The 21,824-nt window shown below is 43.9% G+C and overlaps 1 protein-coding gene and 1 non-coding gene across 9 annotated transcripts in view; one reads left to right on the forward strand and one right to left on the reverse strand.

Annotated features, from left to right (window-relative positions):
- Positions 1-21,824, forward strand: part of LOC123999463 (A-kinase anchor protein 13-like) — a 173,909-nt gene that overhangs the window by 73,908 nt on the left and 78,177 nt on the right. For all 8 annotated transcript variants that reach the window (XM_046305293.1, XM_046305312.1, XM_046305319.1 and 5 more), the window contains exons 3-4: positions 10,481-10,625; positions 17,062-17,385. In XM_046305293.1, coding sequence (XP_046161249.1) covers positions 10,481-10,625; positions 17,062-17,385 — 469 coding nt within the window. The remainder of the gene's footprint in view (positions 1-10,480; positions 10,626-17,061; positions 17,386-21,824) is intronic.
- On the reverse strand, positions 2,445-2,598 carry LOC124016018. Its single transcript, XR_006835288.1, has one exon. It is a non-coding gene; the product is annotated as a 5.8S ribosomal RNA (ribosomal RNA).

The raw sequence follows: 21,824 nt of genomic DNA on the forward strand, positions 1-21,824 counted from the left end.
TAATTTCTATTGGGCACAAAATAATCTGAACCACAACTAAAACAAACAGCAGATGCGATGCCTCCAACCAACCTGTAGTCACAAGCTTGATGTAGTCATTGTGTGCTATGCATATGGGATCAGATTTGCTACTTTAATACACATATAAGTGAATTTGTCCCAATACTTTTGAGGGGGGACTATGCCCTGTTGTAATTTCTAAACATTTCACCCGATATGGATGAAAATACCCTCACATTAAAGCTGACAGTCTTCATGTTAACCTCATAGTCATTGTTTGATTTCAAATTCAAACGTTTGGAGTATAGAGCCAAAAGAAGAAGAAATGCATCACTGTCCCAATAACTACAGAGGGCACTGTAAATACATGGACTCATTTCCCCATACATCTTACAGGTAGAATAAACTTCTTAAGAATGTCAGGGCTGCCAAAGTTGTTGTATTTATTTTGTAATACCAATTACCCCACCAAAGACATGATTTAAAAAAGTATAATCGGTCATATCAGACTTTAAATGGGCAAATAAAATTCATAGAATAAAAAGGACACCTTCCTCGTAATTGTATCAACTCGCTACCCAACGTTTTTACTTGTCTAATTTCAAAGGATAAAGCGAAGAGCCTGAACAACTTCCGAGTTAAAAACACTATGGAAGAAAATTAAACATGTTCTACAAGAACCAATATCACTCCCTAAAAGCACAACCTTATGGGGAACAATCCTTGGATAGCTTTTCAGAATTTACTGATGAATTGGTCCACATGGAAAACTAAAGGAATAGAAACCGGAAAGACATTTATTTCCATGACAGAATTAAAAAGTAATTTTGGACTGACCAATCTAGATAGTTTCAAATACATGCAACTTAAAAGTAATATTTCACAATTTTTATTTGACATCTTTTGGATATCAGAGCAACCTGCAGGAATCTAATTTGAGTCAGAAAAGGATGTTCATATGATAGGGAAGATATACAAAACCTTGCAGAGAGCATATCCAAATGACCATCTCTTAGAAGAAATTCTAAACTATTGGAACCAAGATTTAAAAAGGAACTGATGTTGGCACAAGATGGAAGGAAAATTGGAGTATAACTAACAAAATTACAGTTAATGAAAGTTTATGCTTAATCTAGTATGAACTAATGTATATAATTTATTATACAAGACAAAATTCACAAATTCTGCAGCACATAGTCATCTTTTTTATGGTGCATTTTAAAAAATGTAACTAGGCAAGTCAGTTAAGAACAAATTCTTATTTACAATGACACCCTAGGAAGAGTGGGTTAACTGTTCAGGGCAGAACAACAGATTTTTACCTTGTCAGCTCAGGGATTCGAGCCACCAACCTTTCGGTTAGTGGCCCAACGCTCCAACCACTAGGCTAACTGCCATACAATCTACTTGCAGTGAAGCTGCTCAACATTTACATTACATTCAGTCATCTAGCAGATACTCCCATCCAGAGCGACCCACAGGAGCAACCAGATCTCCCACCAAGTGAATCTGGGACATGAAACAGCGACCTCTCGGCCACCAGCCCAAGCTCCCGACCTCCAGGCCATGAACCAATCGAGAGCTGCCCCTCAACCGCCCCCCCCTCCCCCAAAAAAAATATATATTAAAAAAATTCTAAAATATGATATTCACAATGTCACTCACACACACTTGATTGAATGGACTTGTCATTCGCACAGTATTGACAAAAAAGTGCATTTGATCTAAATATGGGTAAACGAGGACATTTACTGGTCATCAGGTTTTTCATCCTCGGTCAGTACCTATCATACATGTTGGGTGAGTCCTCTTTCTTATGCAAAAAAACACAACTAAAGATTTCATGCATGAGCATGCAATGCAATGAGAGATATTTTTGAAGCAGGTATTTACTTTGCCGAAACGATCTCGACCTATTCTCAATCTTTAAATGGGTAAGAAGCCCGGGCGTGGAATGCGAGCCGCCCACTGCATGGACGGGAATTCGGCACTGGGCTCTTAGCTTGCCTCTACTGAGAGAATACTGGTTAGTTTATTTTCCTCCGCTTACTAATATGCTTCATTTCAATGGGTTGTCTCGTCTGATCTGAAGGCGTAGTCAAAGTGATGGAGTGTGGCTGGGCGCCCGGGCTCACCTCAGTTCAGGTCAGCGGTCGGAGATCCGTGGCCCAAACCTAACCCTGAGCGCTTCCCCGAGAACTGCATACGTAGTGCGGGCAGCACAAAGAGATAGAGTCCACCGGAAGCCACGCCCGACCATGCAGAGAACGTGGGTGCCTCCCGCCCAAGGAAGGAAGGGAAGGGTGCACGGGGGAGGGGAGAGAGAACCGAGGCCCACTCCCACCGAGCCGTCCTGGTCTGCACTTAGGGGGACGAAGGCCACAAGGAGGTGGCCTGCGACTCCCCCAGCCACGGAACCCCAGGGGTTTCTATTGATGGCAAATCGACCCTCAGACAGGCATAGCCCCAGGAGGAACCTGGGGCCTCAAGGTGCGTTCAAAGTGTTGATGATCAATGTGTCCTGCAGTTCACATTAGCTCTCACAGCTAGCTGCATTCTTCATCGACGCACCAGCCAAGTGATCCACCCCTAAGGGCTGTACTCTTTTGTTTTTATGCAGAGGCTGGTGGCTAGGCTGTGTTAGGAAGGTTGCCCTCCTTTCCCCCGTCGGTCCTTTACCAGAGCGAGAGGCCACATTTCACAGAGCAAAAAGGTTTGAGGTTGAAATGACAGCGTGCGGGCGCTCCTGATGAGATGACCGGAAGGGCAACATTAAACCCCTGCCTGCGCCGGGGGCAGGGGGGCAGCCGCCAGCTGTCAGCTGTGCCGGCGGCTGGCAAACCGTTAAGGGTCCTTCCGCAGTTTCGCCTACGGAAACGTTGTTACCAATTTTACTTTTTCTAGATAGTCAAGTTTGATCGTCTTCTCAGCGCTCCGTGACCGACCCTGTGACCGACCTCCGTGACCGATCACTAAATCATCCGATCGGTAGTAGCGACAGTCAGTGTGTACAAAGGCAGGGACTTATGATCCGCGCTTACTGGGAATTCCTTGTTCCTGGGAATTAATTGCATTCCCCAATCCCTATCATGAGTGGGGTTCGGCGGGTTACCCATGCCTCTCGGCAAAGGGTATACACATACTGATCTGCTGAGTGTGGCTTGCGTGCAGCCCTGGACATCTAAGGGCATCACAGACCTGTTATTGCTCAATCTCGTGTGGCTGAATGCCACTTGTCCATCTAAGAAGTTGGACACCGCCTGCTCAGGCCCAAATAACTAGTTAGCATGCTGAAATCTAGTTCGTCGAAACCGGATGTAGATTGATCGCTATCTTAATTGTAGGTCCAATTAACTAACGTTGCGTCCTCTGCCCTCGAATTAGCTTGAGGGAGTGAGTGAAGAACTTGATCTCTTGTGGGATTGATATGACCCACAATTCATTGCGAACTAATCAGGTGGCCGCAAAGTGTCACATTTAATCATTCTCTCAACCAGCTTCATCAGATGGAATGCATTTCAATTATGCATTGTTAAATTGTGCATTGTTAAAAATTAATTTGTGGATTTTTTTTCCTTAATGCGTTTGAGCCAATCAGTTGTGTTGTGACAAGGTAGGGGTGGTATACAGAAGATAGCCCTATTAGGTAATAGACCAAGTCCATATTATGGCAAGAACAGCTCAAATAAGCAGAGATAAATGACAGTCCATCACTACTTTAAGACATGAAGGTCAATCAAACCTGAGCATTTCAAGAACATTAAAAGTTTCTTCAAGTGCAGTTGCAAAAGTATCAAGCGCTATAATGAAACTGGCTCTCACGACCGCCACAGGAAAGTAAGATCCAGAGTTCTCTGCTGCAGAGGATAAGTTCAGCCAGTTACCAGCCTCAAATATTGCAGCCCAAATAAATTCTTCAGTTCAAGTAACAGACACATTTAAACATCAATTGTTCAGAGGGGACTGCCTGAATCAGGCCTTCATGGTCAAATTGCTGCAAAGAAATCACTACGGACACCAATAAGAAGAGACTTGCTTGGGCCAAGAAACACGAGCAATGGACATTAGACTGGTAGAAATCCGTCCATTGGTCTGATGAGTCCAAATCTGAGATTTTTGGTTCCAACAGCCGTGTCTTTGTGAGATGCAGAGTAGGTGAATGGATGATCTTCGTATGTTTGGTCCCCACGGTGAAGCATGGAGGAAGAGGTGTGATGGTGGTGTTGCTTTTCTGGTGACACGGTCTGTGATTTCTTTAGAATTCAAGGCACGCTTAACTAGCATGGCTACCACAGCATTCTGCAGCAATATGCCATCCCATCTGGTTTGACCAAGAAGAAGAGTGATGCATCAGATGACCTGGCCTCCACAATCACCTAACCTCAACCCAATTGAGATGGTTTGGGATGTGTTGGACCACAGAGTGAAGGAATAGCAGCCAACAAGTGTTCAGCATATGTGGGAGCTCCTTCAAGACTGTTGGAAAAGCATTCCAAGGGAAGCTGGTTGAGAGAATGCCAAGAGCGTGCAAAGCTGTCAAGGCAAAGGGTGGCTCCTTTGAAGAATCTAAAATATATTTTGATTTGTTTAAAACTGTTGTATGAGTAGGTGTGTCCAAACTTTTGACTGGTACTATATGACATTGATTTTATTGTTGTTAAATCGTCTCAGTCTCGTAGTGAGGAGCCTTTAAAATATAACTAGCTTCATAAACATATTTTAGGGAATTCTGAAATGTATTGGAATAAATGACCAAATTATAAACCTAGCTAGCCAGCTATGAGTAACTGTACGGTAGCTAGCTAGCGTAGCTATGACGATATAAAACGTAATTCAAGGGCTGAGGGTTTAGGGCCGAGGGCTGTCTACTTTGAATTTGGCCTGCAGCCCTGGTCACAGATTAGGAGACACTCCCTTTGCAAAAAGAGTAGTGTGTTGTTCCAGTAGTTAGATATACCACTACAGTGCCTTGCAAAAGTATTCATGCCCCTTGGATTTCTTCCCATTTTATTGTGTTACAAAGTGGGATTAAAATAGGTTTAATAGTAAAAAAATATATATACACTGCTCAAAAAAATAAAGGGAACACTTAAACAACACAATGTAACTCCAAGTCAATCACACTTCTGTGAAATCAAACTGTCCACTTAGGAAGCAACACTGACAATTTGTGTCACAAATAAATGTCACATGCTGTTGTGCAAATGGAATAGACAACAGGTGGAAATTATAGGCAATTAGCAAGACACCCCCAATAAAGGAGTGGTTCTGCAGGTGGTGACCACAGACCACTTCTCAGTTCCCATGCTTCCTGGCTGATGTTTTGGTCACTTTTGAATGCTGGAGGTGCTTTCACTCTAGTGGTAGCATGAGACGGAGTCTAAAACCCACACAAGTGGCTCAGGTAGTGCAGCTCATCCAGGATGGCACATCAATGCGAGCTGTGGCAAGAAGGTTTGCTGTGTCTGTCAGCGTAGTGTCCAGAGCATGGAGGCGCTACCAGGAGACAGGCCAGTACATCAGGAGACGTGGAGGAGGCCGTAGGAGGGCAACAACCCAGCAGCAGGACCGCTACCTCCGCCTTTGTGCAAGGAGGAGCAGGAGGAACACTGCCAGAGCCCTGCAAAATTACCTCCAGCAGGCCACAAATGTGCAAATGTGCAGAAACAGACTCCAAATGTGCAGAAACAGACTCCATGAGGGTGGTATGAGGGCCCGATGTCCACAGGTGGGGGTTGTGCTTACAGCCCTGTGCTCTTCACAGATGAAAGCAGGTTCACACTGAGCACATGTGACAGACGTGACAGTGTCTGGAGACACTGTGGAGAACGTTCTGATGCCTGCAACATCCTCCAGCATGACCGGTTTGACGGTGGGTCAGTCATGGTGTGGGGTGACATTTCTTTGGGGGGCCGCACAGCCCTCCATGTGCTCGCCAGAGGTAGCCTGACTGGCATTAGGTACCGAGATGAGATCCTCAGAACCCTTGTGAGACCATATGCTGGTGCGGTTGGCCCTGGGTTCGTCCTAATGCAAGACAATGCTAGACCTCATGTGGCTGGAGTGTGTCAGCAGTTCCTGCAAGAGGAAGGGATTGATGCTATGGACTGGCCCGCCCGTTCCCCAGACCTGAATCCAATTGAGCACATCTGGGACATCATGTCTCGCTCCATCCACCAACGCCACGTTGCCCCACAGACTGTCCAGGAGTTGGCGGATGCTTTAGTCCAGGTCTGGGAGGAGATCCCTCAGGAGACCATCCGCCACCTCATCAGGTGCATGCCCAGGCATTATAGGGAGGTCATACAGGCACGTGGAGGCCACACACACTACTGAGTCTCATTTTGACTTGTTTTAAGGACATTACATCAAAGTTGGATCAGCCTGTAGTGTGGTTTCCACTTTAATTTTGAGTGTGACTCCAAATCCAGACTTCCATGGGTTGATAAATTTGATTTCCATTGATCATTTTTGTGTGATTCTGTTGTCAGCATATTCAACTATGTAATGAAAAAGTATTTAATAAGAATATTTCATTCATTCAGATCTAGGATGTGTTATTTTAGTGTTCCCTTTTTTTGAGCAGTGTATATATATATATATAACAATTCACACTAATGTCAAAGTGGAAGAACAATTATATACACTATCGTTCAAAAGTTTGGGGTCACTTAGAAATGTCCATGAAAACATACTTGAAATTAGTTGCAAAATGAATAGGAAATATAGTCAAGATGTTGACCAGGATATAAATTTAAAATGATTTATAATTTAAATAATAATTGTGTACTTCAAACTTTGCTTTCGTCAAAGAATCCTCCATTTGCAGCAATTATAGCCTTGCAGACCTTTGACATTCTAGTTGTACATTTGTTGAGGTAATCTGAAGAGATTTCACCCTATGCTTTCTGAAGCACCTCCCACAAATTGGATTGGTTTGATGGGCACTTCTTACGTACCATACGGTCAAGCTGCTCCCACAACAGCTCAATAGTGTTGAAATCCGGTGACTGTACTGGCCACTCCATTATAGACTGAATACCAGTTTACAGCTTCTTCCCTAAATAGTTATTGCATAGTTTGGAGCTGTGCTTTGGGTCATTGTCCTGTTGTAGGAGGAAATTGGCTCCAATTTAGCACCGTCCACAGGATATGGCATGGCGTTGCAAAATGGAGTGATAGCCTTCCTTCTTCAACATCCATTTTACCCTGTACAAATCCCCCACTTATCTACCACTAAAGGACTCCCAGACCATCACATTGCCTCCACCATGCTTGACAGATGGCGTCAAGCACTCCTCCAGCATCTTTTCATTTTTTCTGCGTCTCACAAACGTTCTTCTTTGTGATCCGAAAACCTCAAACTTAGATTTGTCTGTCCATAAAACTTTTTTTCCAGTCTTCCTCTGTCCAGTGTCTGTGTTATTTTGCCCATCTTAATCTTTTATTTTTATTGGCCAGTCTGAGATATGTCTTTTTCTTTGCAACTCTGCCTTGAAGGCCAGCATCCCGGAGTCGCCTGTTCACTGTTGACGTTGAGACTGGTGTTTTGCGGGTTTTATTTAATGAAGCTGCCAGTTGAGGACTTGCGAGTCGTCTATTTCTCAAACTAGACACTAATGTCCTTGTTCTCTCGCTCAGTTGTGCACGGGGGCCTCCAACTCCTCTTTCTATTCTGGTTAGGGACAGTTTGTGCTGTACTGTGAAGGGAGTTGTACACAGAATTGCACGATATCTTCAGTTTCTTGTAAATTTTTTGCATGGAATAGCCTTCATTTCTCAGAAAAAGAATAGACTTTCAGAAGGAAGTTCTTTGTTTCTGGCCATTTTGACCTGTAATCAAACTCACAAATGCTGATGCTCCAGATACTCAACTGGTCTAAAGAAGGCCAGTTTAATTGCTTCTTTAATCAGGGCAACAGTTTTCAGCTGTGTAACATAATTTTGAAAGGGCTTTCTAATGATCAATTAGCTTTTTAAAATGATAAACTTGGATTAGCTAACACAATGTGCCATTGGAACACAGGAGTGATGGTTGCTGATAATGGGCCTCTGTACTCCATTGTAGATATTCCATAAACAGCCGTTTCCAGCTACAATAGTCATTCACAACATTAACAATGTCTGCACTGTATTTCTGATCAATTTGATGTTCTTTTAATGGACATAAAAAATGTGTTTTTCTTTTAAAAAAAAAACCCAAGAACATTTCTAAGTGACCCCAAACTTTTGAATTGTATTGTATATATATGTTAAGATGAATGAAAATGTGAAAACTGAAATATATAGCCCCTTTGTTTAGGAAACCCTAAATTAGTTCAGTCGTAAAATTTGGCTTAACAAATCCCATAATAAGTAACATGTACTCACTGAAATAATAGTGGTTGACATGATTTTTGAATGACCTACCCTTCCTTTGTCCCCCATACGTACAACATCTGTAAAGTCCCTTATTGAATCAATTATTGAATTTCAATCACAGATTCTACTACAAATACCAGGGAACATTTCAAAAGCCTCGTAAAGAAGGGCAGTGATTGGTTGATGGTTACCAAAATCAAATCAGACATTGAATATTCCTTTAAGCATGGTCAAGTTAATAATTATGCTGTGGATTACAGTATGTATTAAACCACCCAGACACAAATATACAGTCGTCCTTCTGAACTGAGCTGCAGGGAAGGAATGAAACTTCTCGGGGATATTACCATAAGGCCATTAGTGATTTTAAATCAGTTACGTAGTTTCATGGCAGTGATGGGAGAAAACAGAGGATGAAACTCAACAACTCAATATTACAAACATGTTCTTAATGTTTGGTAGACTCTGTGTATACTGGAGTTGATTACCCAGAAGACAGTGTATGTTCCTGAGTGGCCAAGTTACAGTTTTGACTTAAGTGTGCGTAAATAAAACATGTCAAGACTTGAAAATTACTGTCTAGCTATGATCCCCAACATCTTGACAGATGTTGAAGAATTATGAAAAGAACATGGGCTAATATTGCACAATCCAGGTGTGTAAAGCTCTTAGTGACTTACCCAAGAAGACTCACAGCTCTTAGTGACTTACCCAAGAAGACTCACAGCTCTTAGTGACTTACCCAAGAAGACTCACAGCTCTTAGTGACTTACCCAAGAAGACTCACAGCTCTTAGTGACTTACCCAAGAAGACTCACAGCTCTTAGTGACTTACCCAAGAAGACTCACAGCTCTTAGTGACTTACCCAAGAAGACTCACAGCTCTTAGTGACTTACCCAAGAAGACTCACAGCTCTTAGTGACTTACCCAAGAAGACTCACAGCTCTTAGTGACTTACCCAAGAAGACTCACAGCTCTTAGTGACTTACCCAAGAAGACTCACAGCTCTTAGTGACTTACCCAAGAAGACTCACAGCTCTTAGTGACTTACCCAAGAAGACTCACAGCTCTTAGTGACTTACCCAAGAAGACTCACAGCTCTTAGTGACTTACCCAAGAAGACTCACAGCTCTTAGTGACTTACCCAAGAAGACTCACAGCTCTTAGTGACTTACCCAAGAAGACTCACAGCTCTTAGTGACTTACCCAAGAAGACTCACAGCTCTTAGTGACTTACCCAAGAAGACTCACAGCTCTTAGTGACTTACCCAAGAAGACTCACAGCTCTTAGTGACTTACCCAAGAAGACTCACAGCTCTTAGTGACTCACCCAAGATGACTCACAGCTCTTAGTGACTTACCCAAGAAGACTCACAGCTCTTAGTGACTTACCCAAGAAGACTCACAGCTGTAATCGCTGCCAGAGGGGTTTCTAACATGTATTGACTCAGGGAGCTGAATACTTATGTAACACCTACATTTAGTTATTGAATTGCTATCGATCTTTTAAAAATGTTTTAAAGTCTTTAACTTTCACATTAAATAGTATTTTATGTAGATTGTTGACAAATAATACAATTAAATCCATTGTATTCCCCCTTTGTAACACAATAAAATGTGCAGAGATCCAAGGAGTGTGAATACTTTTGCAAGGCACTGTGCGTGGCAAAAGAGGAATTGACTACTGGAAACACTACCTAGATTTGAATTTAATTCAACTACCACCAAGCTACTGCAAAATGTAATTCAATTACTAGTTGAACTACATGTAGTTCACTACTCCCCAACACTGGTACACAGTGATTAAATACACTGTAATTAAATAAGGCAGGGTAATTATTGTTTTAGCAGGGTTTGTTTTTCTGTATACAGTAGAGTGTTCCAACCTACATTACAGGTTGATAGTGATATAACAAAACCCAGCCTCTTCCTACTATAATAGACAGGTGTTGATACCTGCCCACCATGATCTTAATGTTTTCTGTTTGGGTTTCTCCTCTGGTTTATTTGCCATGCTGTTGCAATCTCTGACAAGGTAAGCTATTAGTTAAAACTATGTAAATCAAACTTTGTAGATCAAATGTATAACTGTATTTCTATTTGTCTGTCTTGTTCCAGGGTGAGTGTCTTCTGACAGTGCAGCTGGGTGATGGAGAGCGTTTGGAGGATGTAGAGTTCTACCTGCTTTTTGCTGGCACCACCCAGAGGCACCTGACCAGTACCTTGAGGATAAGCCATGTCACCCTACAGGCTGTGTGCCCAGGTAAATTCCACCATGCACCACACACACAACTGGTTGCTAGGTCTGATGCTGGACAGTCGTACTGAGGTGGCAGATCCGTTTGGATTAACCAAATCTTTTATGATTACACACACACACATAATGTGGTTCTATCCTCGTGGGGACCTACAATTCTATTCCATTCAATTATATTTTCCCTGACCCTAAAGCACAGGAGGTTGGTGGCACCTTAATTGGGGAGGACAGGCACTTGGTAATGGCTAGAGTGGAATAGGTGGAAATGTATCAACAACAAACACATGGCTACCATTTGCCCCTTTTTAGACATTATTATGAGCCGACCTCACCTCAGCAGCCTCCGTTGCCCTAAACTTAACCCTAATTGTAACACTAAACCTAACCCTAATTGTAACACTAAACCTAACCCTAATTGTAACACTAAACCTAACCCTAATTGTAACACTAAACCTAACCCTAATTGTAACACTAAACCTAACCCTAATTGTAACACTAAACCTAACCCTAATTGTAGCCCTAAACCTAACCTTAATTGTAACACTAAACCTAACCCTAATTGTAACACTAAACCTAACCCTAATTGTAACACTAAACCTAACCCTAATTGTAACACTAAACCTAACCCTAATTGTAAGGAGGAATGGTCCAAAATAACTTCATCCAGAATCCAGACACTCATTAGAGGCTACGGGAAGCGTCTAGAGGCTGTTATTTTAGCAAAAGGAGGCTCTACTAAATATCGATGTGATTTTTCTATTGGGGTGCCCAAATTTATACACCAGTCTAATTTTGCATATTGCACATTTTCTGTTAATCCAATAAACCTAATTTCACTACTAAAATATTACTGTGTCCATCAGTTATTTGATAGATCAAAATGAAATTGCTGATCCAAACACCCAATTATAAATGGAAATCATGGAAATTTTCAGGGGTGCCCAAACCTTTTCATATGACTGTAATTATGTTATTATACAATGTTCTCACATTATAAGAATGTATTTCCATGACTGTGAAAAAAGCAAGATGGCATACATCTAGGAGAGAAGCAGTCATTTACAAATGCTACTTTCCTGTTGCAGCTGCCAAGAGGCTCGTCCCATTTCAGTGGAACCATAAAGCACAAATCATTAGCTGGAAATGTCTCTCTGTGCCTATGAAGAGCGGGTGTGTGTGTATTACTATCCTCGTGGGCACCGGAAATCCTCCAAAGTCCCCACAAAGATAGTAAAACAAGGACAATTATCCCTCGTGGGGACAAAGGCTATTTTAGGCCTAGGAATTAAGTTTAGGGTTAGAATTAGGGTTAGGATAAGAGAAAAAATAGGATTTTGAATGGTAATCAATTTTAGGTCCCCACAAGGATAGTAAAACATATGCTGTGTGTGTGTGTGTGTGTGTGTGTGTGTGTGTGTGTGTGTGTGTGTGTGTGTGTGTGTGTGTGTGTGTGTGTGTGTGTGTGTGTGTGTGTGTGTGTGTGTGTGTGTGTGTGTGTGTGTGTGTGTGTGTGTGTGTATATAGTAAAACAAGGAAAGTAATCTCCCTTGTGGGGACATTTCCCACATCCACATGTGGACAAAGGCTATTTTAAGCTTAGGGGTGAGGTTTAGTGTTACAAAACATCTCCAGTTCAGTTAGGTTTGATGGTTGCCGAGCATGGACAGCCTGCCAGTGTTTTGGGTCATTGTCTTGTTGAAATATCCAGCCCCGGCGTAACTTCAACTTTGTGACTGATTCTTCAACATTATTCCCAAGAATCTGCTGATATTGAGTGGAATCCGTGTGACCCTCAACTTGAACAAGATACCCAGTACCGGCACTGGCCACAGCCCCACAGCATGATGGAACCCCCACCAAATGTTACTGTGGGTAGCAAGTGTTTTTCTTGGAACGCTGTGTTCTTTTGCCGCCATGTTATGACCAAATAACTCAATCTTTGTTTCATCAGTCCACAGCACCTTATTCCAAATGTGTGTTTGCATACCTCAAGCGACTCTGTTTGTGGCGTGTGTGCATCACTCTCCCATACAGCTTCTCCTTGTGCAAAGTGCGCTGAATTGTTGAACGATGCACAGTGACACCATCTGCAGCAAGATGATGTTGTAGGTCTTTGGAGGTGGTCTGTGGACTGTTTTTGACCGTTCTCACCATCCTTCGCCTTTGCCTCTCTGATATTTTACTTGGCCTGCCACTTCTGGCCTTAACAAGAACTGTGCCTGTGGTCTTCCATTTCCTCACTATGTTCCTCACTGTTGACACTGACAGCTTAAATCTCTACAATAGCTTTTTGTTGCCTTCCTCTAAACCAGGGGTGTCAAAGTCAAATGGACGGAGGGCCAAATAAAAAATTTAGCTACAAGCCGAGGGCCGGACTGTTCGAATGTTCATTGAACATTTTTTAAATGACGCATATAGTCTAGTGAACCTAATTGAACCTACTGAAAACCTAACAAATATATTCCAATATGATCAGATAAATAAAGCAATATTTTCTTATGGCTCTGTCAGTAATCTTTAATTTTCAACAGACACAAAAGACAAATTTCCTTTATATAAAAATCCCCATAACATGAACATTAAATGAAAGAAACCGGTATTCAAGGCACCATCAGTAGCCTATATTTTCTATTTTAGCAAAAGTGGGCTAAATTTACTTCAAAGAAAAAAACAATAATAGCAATTTTCTATCATCCACTCAACTGAAATATTTTTAAAATATAATTGGATTGAAATACAATAAAATAAAGTGCAAAAATCTATTAATCAAAAACAACACTTTGTTTAAGGAGAAGTAACATGCAGTGAAAACAAATATTAAACTTTAACTTTTAAACTTGAACTGAGTAAAAACTCTAAATATGTGATTGCACAGTAATGTTCACTTGTTTGAGGTTGAGGGTGATACTTGGTGGTGTCCCATCTTTTCCACAAGTTCATCAATGTTCGGGGTAAGGCTCTGAGCTGAGGAAATCCTCAGAATTGAGTGGAGGTGTTCAGCAGTAAGTCGACTTCTGTGTGATGTTTTGTTCAAGTTCATCAAAGAAAACAGTTGTTCACACAGGTATGTGCTGCCAAACATAGACAACGTTTGAGCAGCCTGGATGCGCAGCTGGGGCATTGTGTCGGGAGGAAACGGGCGAACTCCGCAGCACCCACTGCCGCATATTTTGCCCTCAGTGCATCATTGCATTGGAGGTCAATCAACTCCATTTGGAGGTTTGGTGGTGAGCTTTCCACGTCAACAGCAAATGGGTTACCGAGCAGTTCCAACCTGCTTTTTTGTGCTTCAAAGTCAGCAAATCGGCGTCGAAAGTCAGCGGCAAGCATACCTATTTTATCAGCCAACTGTGCGCTCGGGAACGCACTGGTAGAGAGCTTCTCTTTCATGGTCTGGCAGCTGGGAAAGTGGCTCAAATTTTCTTTCCGCATCTGCGTCTCCCACAGAGTCAGTTTGGTTTTAAATGCCTTCACTGTACTGTACATATCAGAGATGACACGATCCCGACCCTGCAGCTGCAAGTTCATTGCATTCAGATGACTCGTAATGTCACACAGAAAAGCCATTTCACACAGAAACATTTCGTCTCGGAGTTGTGTTGTGTCTTTCCCTTTGCTGTCCAAGAACAGACAAATCTCCTCACGAAGCTCGAAACATCTTTGAAGCACCTTTCCCTGGCTTAGCCATCGCACCTCTGTGTGATAAGGCAAATCACCATGCTCCGTTTCTAACTCCGTCAGAAATGCCTTGAACTGGCGGTGATTCAAACCTTTGGCTCTGATAAAGTTAACTGTGCGCGTGATGATGCTCATTACATGCTCCATTTTCAAGGCTTTACCGCACAACGCTTCCTGGTGTATGATACAATGATAAGCTGTCAGCTCACCTGTCGCGTTTTCCTCTTGCATCTTTTCCCGTATCTTCGTCACCAGTCCGCTCCTGTGTCCACACATCGCAGGTGCTCCGTCGGTTGTCAAACCCACAAGTTTTTCCCAAGGCAGCTCCATCTCATTTACACATCTTGACACCTCTTCATACAAATCATGCCCCGTAGTTGTGCCATGCATAGGACGTAAAGCCAAAAACTCCTCTGTCACGCTTAGGCTGGAGTCCACTCCGCGGATGAAAATTGACAACTGGGCAATGTCAGAAATGTCGGTGCTCTCATCCACAGCCAAGGAATATGCAATGAAATCTTTTCCCTTTTTCACAAGCTGCTCTTTTAGATTGATGGACAACTGGTCTACTCTCTCGGCAATGGTGTTTCTGCTCAGACTCACATTTAAAAAGAGTTGCCTTTTTCTGGGCAAACTTCGTCACAAACTTTAATCATGCAGTTTTTGATGAAATCCCCCTCCGTAAATGGCCGGGCTGATTTAGCGATCTCTTCTGCCAAAATAAAACTGGCCTTGACAGCAGCCTGGCCTTGTGATTTGGCTTTTTGAACAGAGCCTGTCGAGATTTGAGGCCTCGTTTTAATTCCTCTGCCTTTTGTAGCCTTTGTTCCATGTCCATATTCTTGTTTTTGTCCGCGTGTTTCGTTTCATAATGTCGTCTCAGATTATACTCTTTCAGTACCGCCACACTTTCTCCACACAGAAGACACACAGGTTTTCCAGCTACCTCCGTGAACAAATACTCCGACTCCCACCTTGTTTGAAACCCCCGGTTCTCAGTGTCCACCTTCCGTTTTGCCATTTTTGATGGGTATCTGAAAGTTAATTTTACTGTGATGCTGACAACTGCTGTGCCAATAAATATTGAAATGAAGCAGCCTACTGCTCGGTGCGTCACCGTTGCATTGTGGGAAATGTAGTATTGGTGCGTGTAAAAGATCTGCGGGCTGCCGGCTTGCTGCGGTCTGCGGGCCGGTTCTAATAACAAATCAAGATCATCCCAGGGGCCGTAAAAAACCTTCTCGCGGGCCGGATGTGGCCCGCGGGCCTTGACTCTGACATATGTGCTCTAAACCATAATGTTGAATAATCTTTGTTTTCAGGTCATTTGAGAGTTGTTTTGAGGCCCCCATGTTGCCACTCTTCAGATGAGAGTCAAAGAGAACAACAACTTGCAATTGGCCTTAAATACCTTTTCTCATGATTGGATGCACTTGTCTATGAAGTTCAAGGCTTAATGAGCTCACCAAACCAATTGTGTTCCAAGTAATCAGTGCTAAGTAGTTACAGGTATTCAAATCAACAGAATGACAAGGCTGCCCACATTTTTGCATAGCCTATTTTTCACATGTGATTTAATTCTGATTTCATACAACTTAATATTGCTACACTAAAAATCTTTGTCTGGACAATACCCCAGTACTCAGCTTTTATTAGAAAATGAATGGCATGCCACTGTGATCATTTTCTGTGATGACAGAGTCAATTATTATGCAGCCTCAGAGGGGTGCCCAAACTTTTTCATACGACTGTATATCTATCTGTCTGGTTGTTGGCAATAAACCATGTTTTCATCAAAGGGCTGTTTATGTCTAGGCAGCCTTACCAGAAGAAGACTTGGTGATAAAACAAAAATATATTTCAGTGTTTTTGTCTTTCACCCTGAGCAGAATGCAGGGCCCATGTAAAACATGGCTGAAGTGGCATATTGATGATGGTATGATGGCTGCCCTAGCTTTGATTTATCAGTGTGTGTGTGTGTGTGTGTGTGTGGACGTCAGCAGAGCCATGAATAGGAGTATTTGGGTCTTCTGTCCTATCACTCCTGTTACATTATATGAGCTCTCCTTAACAAAGTCCTTTTGCTGTGGAGTCCATGCATTCTTAGAGGAAGGGAGGAACATGGTAAAGAACAGCTCTGTATATCACGTCACTAGGCCATGTTTTAAACACTTCTTGTTGTTGCTAATAGTTTTTGATGGTCATTTCCCCTCTTTGTGACACCTATAATGAATATTCCTCTGATTGTGAGAATAACATATTTACCTTTTGTTTCACAGGCCTCTTCAATGTTACATCTCTATCTGTGGTCTGTTTTAAAATGGTCTGTTTAATGGTCCACTGCGATGGAGGCTAGATTCATGTTTGTCTGCTTTGAAACATGTTGACCCCATGCAGCCAAGTTATTTGGGCAAGCAACGTGGCAGTTACTCTGTCACTCCCACCCATATTAGCTGACTAGAGACATACATGCTAAAGGCTTCCTTTTCATTTCTCTGTGGTTTTTAGAACTATTCACTGACAAATAGTGTTTCATGTTTGGACTTTGTGCATCTTAGCAACCAGAGAAGCCACAGAACTCAAGTCAGCATTGCAGCAGGACAGTGGAGCTTGAACATGGTTTTCTCTGTTCTTCTCTCTGGAGTCTGAGCTGTAGGGCTACGACACACTGTAAACTCACACTGTAAACTCACACTGTAAAGTATATTTGGCATGTTTGAAGCACGTGTGCAGGTTATATTAACCCTCCATCCTCTCTCCCCAGCCCATGACTGCTGTGAGTCGGTGCAGGTCACGCTGTGCTCTGCGCGGTCTGATGGCTCGGTGGACCCTGTGGCCGAGGAGCGCTTCCAATTCGTCCAGGACCTGGCCTTCGACATGGCCCAGTTCCTGGTGAGCGCTGCAGGACGGGCCAACGGTCTGGAGGGGGCTCTGCTGCTGGATGAGTGCCAGATCCCCCTGCAGGAATGTGAGAGACTAGACGAGAGCCTCTCCTTGGCACTCAGACACCTGGCCCTGCCCCAGGGTTGGAGCGTCCTGGGCTCCAACGTAGGCACACCACCGGGCCCCAACCTGGACAACAGCATTGGTGAGTAGGGATGGGGTCTCTGCTTTATGTGTCTCTGTGCGTCTACCTCTGTATGTTTCTCACAGTTTAGTGTTGCAGCACGATCTGTCTGTACATTATTATGCCTTATACCCTCTTAATGTGCCTGTAGATTTCCAACAGTATGTGTTGCTGTGTTCTGTTCACACCTCAGTGAGGTAATTAGGGAACATTTGTTGTTTCCATCGAGAGATGATTTGGCCTGGGTCCCATTCCGCTGTGTGAGTAGTGGAGCATGCCCACCAGGTGGATCACTAATGATACTCCAGCTCCGCCTGTGCATTAATGTTCGCAACAGCCACCTACGGCTTTAGGATAAAGATCCACTCCAGCTAACGGCCAATCAGAGGTCACTTTGTTCATTTTGTGTTTTTTTGGAGGGGCTCTGACATGTGTAACTACTTTCAGTCAAACTGCAGCGATTCTGTTAATGGCACACAGAGGGTCCTGACAGAGGAGAGAGTCTGACTAGAGAAGTCTACCCTAGAAAGGAGAGGAAGGGCTTTAGCCGAGAGAGCAGTGTCCCCTGGGATAGCACCAGTTCTCCACTCCTGATGTTCATGTGTACACCCACTTTATTTCCTCTGTGTTTCTGTTTTCTGCTCCTATTGGGTCATCATCATAAATCAGGAATGCAATGTCAGATATGCTAAAAACAAACATTCCCACCCAATTAATAAGTAGGCAGTAACACACAGTGTTTATATGGTCTATTAACCAGAGCTTGGGACATATTCTGGAGCACAAAAGGGGACATTTGGGATAAATGTTGGCTCTGGTCAGAGCTGACTTGTACGTGTTTCATTTGGAGCCAGTAAGCCTCTTCTTGTCAGTAGAGTGTTAGTGTGCTATCACCTCTCTCTCTCTGCTCCTCTCCTCTCCTCTCCTCTCCTCTCCTCTCCTCTCCTCTCCTCTCCTCTCCTCTCCTCTCCTCTCCTCTCCTCTCCTCTCCTCTCCTCTCCTCTCCTCTCCTCTCCTCTCCTCTCCTCTCCTCTCCTCTCCTCTCCTCTCCTCTCCTCTCCTCTCCTCTCCACTCCTCCCCTCTCCTCTCTCCTCTGCTCCCCTCCCCTCTCTCTGCTCCTCTCTCCTCTCCTCTGCTCCCCTCCCCTCTTCTCTCGCTGCTCCTCTCCTCTCTCTGCTCCTCTCTTCTCTCTCTCTCTGCTTCCCTCTTTCTCTGCTAGACAGATTAAACAAGACATTTCTCTTTTCTAACATTGTCAGTGCTTAGCAATTATAATCCATCATACACATATCTTTAGTTAAGAATGTAAACTCCAGGCTTATTTGATATTTACAGCAATACTACAGAAAGTCATTTGAAGGACCTTTCAGTCCTTTGTGCTTCTCATCCACTGAGACTTTTGTTGACATAGGCACATATGAGCTGTGTCCCAATTGAAGAAGATGCTGCCTCCCAATCCCAAGGTATCTTAAAGTGCTGCCTTCTAAGGTGCCTTCATTCAGGTTGTGACTACAGGGAGTAAAGCTATGACTGGAAGTGACTTTTGTAGCAGGTTAGGAGAGCATTTTTATCTAACTCTGTCTGAACCTTTTCCTAACCTTAACCTAAGTCCCCAACCTGCCACTTTAATTATCATAACCTGCTGCGTAGATTCTCCTAACCTGCTATAAAAAGTCCTTCCGGTCGTAGTTGTACTCCGTCTAATCAGAACTCTTCATTCGGCTATTTTGAAGGTAGCATCCCCTGTATCCTTTGCCGGGGAGGCTAACCCACAACACCTTGTTTTTTTCCCCAGCTGACATTAAGTTGAAGTAGCCTTCTAATCTAGTTAGATTGCATCATATCACCTTTCAATATTAGTTGTCAACTAATATAACACCACGTTATCTTGAACATCCGTGTCATTTAATAATATGCACGGGTGTGATGGTTTGATAGTATGAATTAATCACAATGCGAGCCTACTTATTAGAAAAAACAATAGAAGCTCGAATGCAATATTAGCTTCACACTGAAACACCACTATTATGGTTATTAATAATTCCTAAACACTCAGTAAAATAGCTTATTTAGCTATGTAAACAAAAAAAATCATAGCCTCTATCATGCATGCAAGCTTACCTGTCATGTCCACAACGATGGAGCAGCACACCAAGCAATATGTGAGAGGAGGACCCTATAACGTAGGATAATTATTCTTGTCGGTGTCAACTTAATTCATTAACAGGTACTGAGGATATCGACTCTGTTACTTGTTTACTTGTTATTCATGTCAAATATTTCAATTTTGGGATAGTTGTTCACTGAATTGCTAGCTCACCCTGCTACAGTGACTACGAGGTAAACAAATGTCTCGCGCTCAGTGGAATGGGAATGCCATATGACGTGATGCTGCCTTGGGCCTTGTCCCAAATGGAAAGTGCTACCTACTAAGATAGGTTCATTTGGAAGCAGGTAGGCAGCAGGCAGCTGCCCTTTGGATCGGGACACAACCATGGTCTGAATCCCAAAGCCCTAAAATCGGTATGCTGTGTACCCATGTCTGCGTCTAGTCTACCATCTGTGTATTTAGCTTTGACTGATGACAGCTTGTAATACTAACAGAATGTGTTTAGTCCTCTAATGTTAGTTCCAATTCCTGCATTCTGTCAGAGCTGTGCCACTGACTGCTGATGTGGTGAGCAGTGCCTCTGTCTGGGTTGTAAACCAGTACCTCTGTCAGGAATAGATAAGAGGAACACAAAAACTCACAGAGCTAGAGCCCCTCCTATCAGCCTCTCAAAGGACTGCTTTGTCTTGTCCACTCAGTGATAGATATATCACTATTAAACACATTGGGATAGGTTTATAGTATCAGAATGGCTTTGATCCTTTTTTTCTCAGGGATTCAGCATGTAAGAGCACAGGGGTCTGCCTAGTAACAATGTACAGAACAAGCCAACAATGTATGGCGAGCTAGAAAACACCTGTCAGATTGGCCGGTTTATATGCTTCAAGTGGTTCTGGGTCTGACGTGCACCCATATGAAAGCATGCTGTCCTCTATTTGGTAGGACATGTGAGACTGCTTATATCCCCTGTGCTTTGCATATGCTCCGGTTCCACTATTACCTGAGGTCTTCCCTGATAATATTTGATTCCAAAACTCTTTGATGTTTGAAAAAAGAAAAGGGGGAAAGATGAATGGTCCTTTTAGAATAGATGATGCTGAAGTCAGGTTAGGAACATTTCATTCCTCTCCCCAACCTGCCGGTAGAGTGGACCAGCTTTTTAATGCCTTATCCAGCCCTGGCATTTCCTGAAGCTGGTCCAGGGCACCTTGGTGAGGCACAGTGAGCCTTGAAACTGGAGCTAGCAGCAGGCCACCTTGCCCCGAGGCTCTCTCTGTTAGCTGGCTCTGCTGGCACCGCCCAGTCTAGAGGCCCTCTCTGTTATCTGGCTCTGCTGGCCCCACCCGGTCTAGAGGCTCTCTCTGTTAGCTGGCTCTGCTGGCCCTGCCCGGTCTAGAGGCTCTCTCTGTTAGCTGGCTCTGCTGGCCCCGCCCGGTCTAGAGGCTCTCTCTGTTAGCTGGCTCTGCTGGCACCGCCCGGTCTAGAGGCTCTCTCTGTTAGCTGGCTCTGCTGGCACCGCCCGGTCTAGAGGCTCTCTCTGTTAGCTGGCTCTGCTGGCCCTGCCCGGTCTAGAGGCTCTCTCTGTTAGCTGGCTCTGCTGGCCCCGCCCGGTCTAGAGGCTCTCTCTGTTAGCTGGCTCTGCTGGCCCTGCCCGGTCTAGAGGCTCTCTGTTAGCTGGCTCTGCTGGCCCCGCCCGGTCTAGAGGCTCTCTCTGTTAGCTGGCTCTGCTGGCCCTGCCCGGTCTAGAGGCTCTCTCTGTTAGCTGGCTCTGCTGGCCCTGCCCGGTCTAGAGGCTCTCTCTGTTAGCTGGCTCTGCTGGCCCCGCCCGGTCTAGAGGCTCTCTCTGTTAGCTGGCTCTGCTGGCCCCGCCCGGTCTAGAGGCTCTCTCTGTTAGCTGGCTCTGCTGGCCCTGCCCGGTCTAGAGGCTCTCTCTGTTAGCTGGCTCTGCTGGCCCCGCCCGGTCTAGAGGCTCTCTCTGTTAGCTGGCTCTGCTGGCAGAGGCTCTCTCTGTTAGCTGCATGATGGCACCGTCTGGCCTAGAGGCTGTCTTTGTTAGGTGGCTCTACTGGCACCTCCCGGCCACAGCCAAAAACTAATTCTGAGTAAAATAAAGCACAGAGGGGCATTAATATCATGAAAAACGCAGAAAAACTCCTAAAGGCATATTTCATCCCTTGTCAAATCGGCTGCCAGCGCTCTAAATGCCAACAGAGGATCTGCTAGCATTCCAGCGCATCGCCCGGCGTCTATTAGACTGGGGGTTTGTGGGAGAAAAGTAGCCATGAGAATCCAGCACTGGTGGAAAATCTGATTTGTTAGTGTCTCTCCCTACTCCTGTAAGTGGTTGTT

This window comes from Oncorhynchus gorbuscha, linkage group LG02, assembly GCF_021184085.1.
Source record: "Oncorhynchus gorbuscha isolate QuinsamMale2020 ecotype Even-year linkage group LG02, OgorEven_v1.0, whole genome shotgun sequence".
Lineage (NCBI taxonomy): Eukaryota > Metazoa > Chordata > Actinopteri > Salmoniformes > Salmonidae > Oncorhynchus > Oncorhynchus gorbuscha.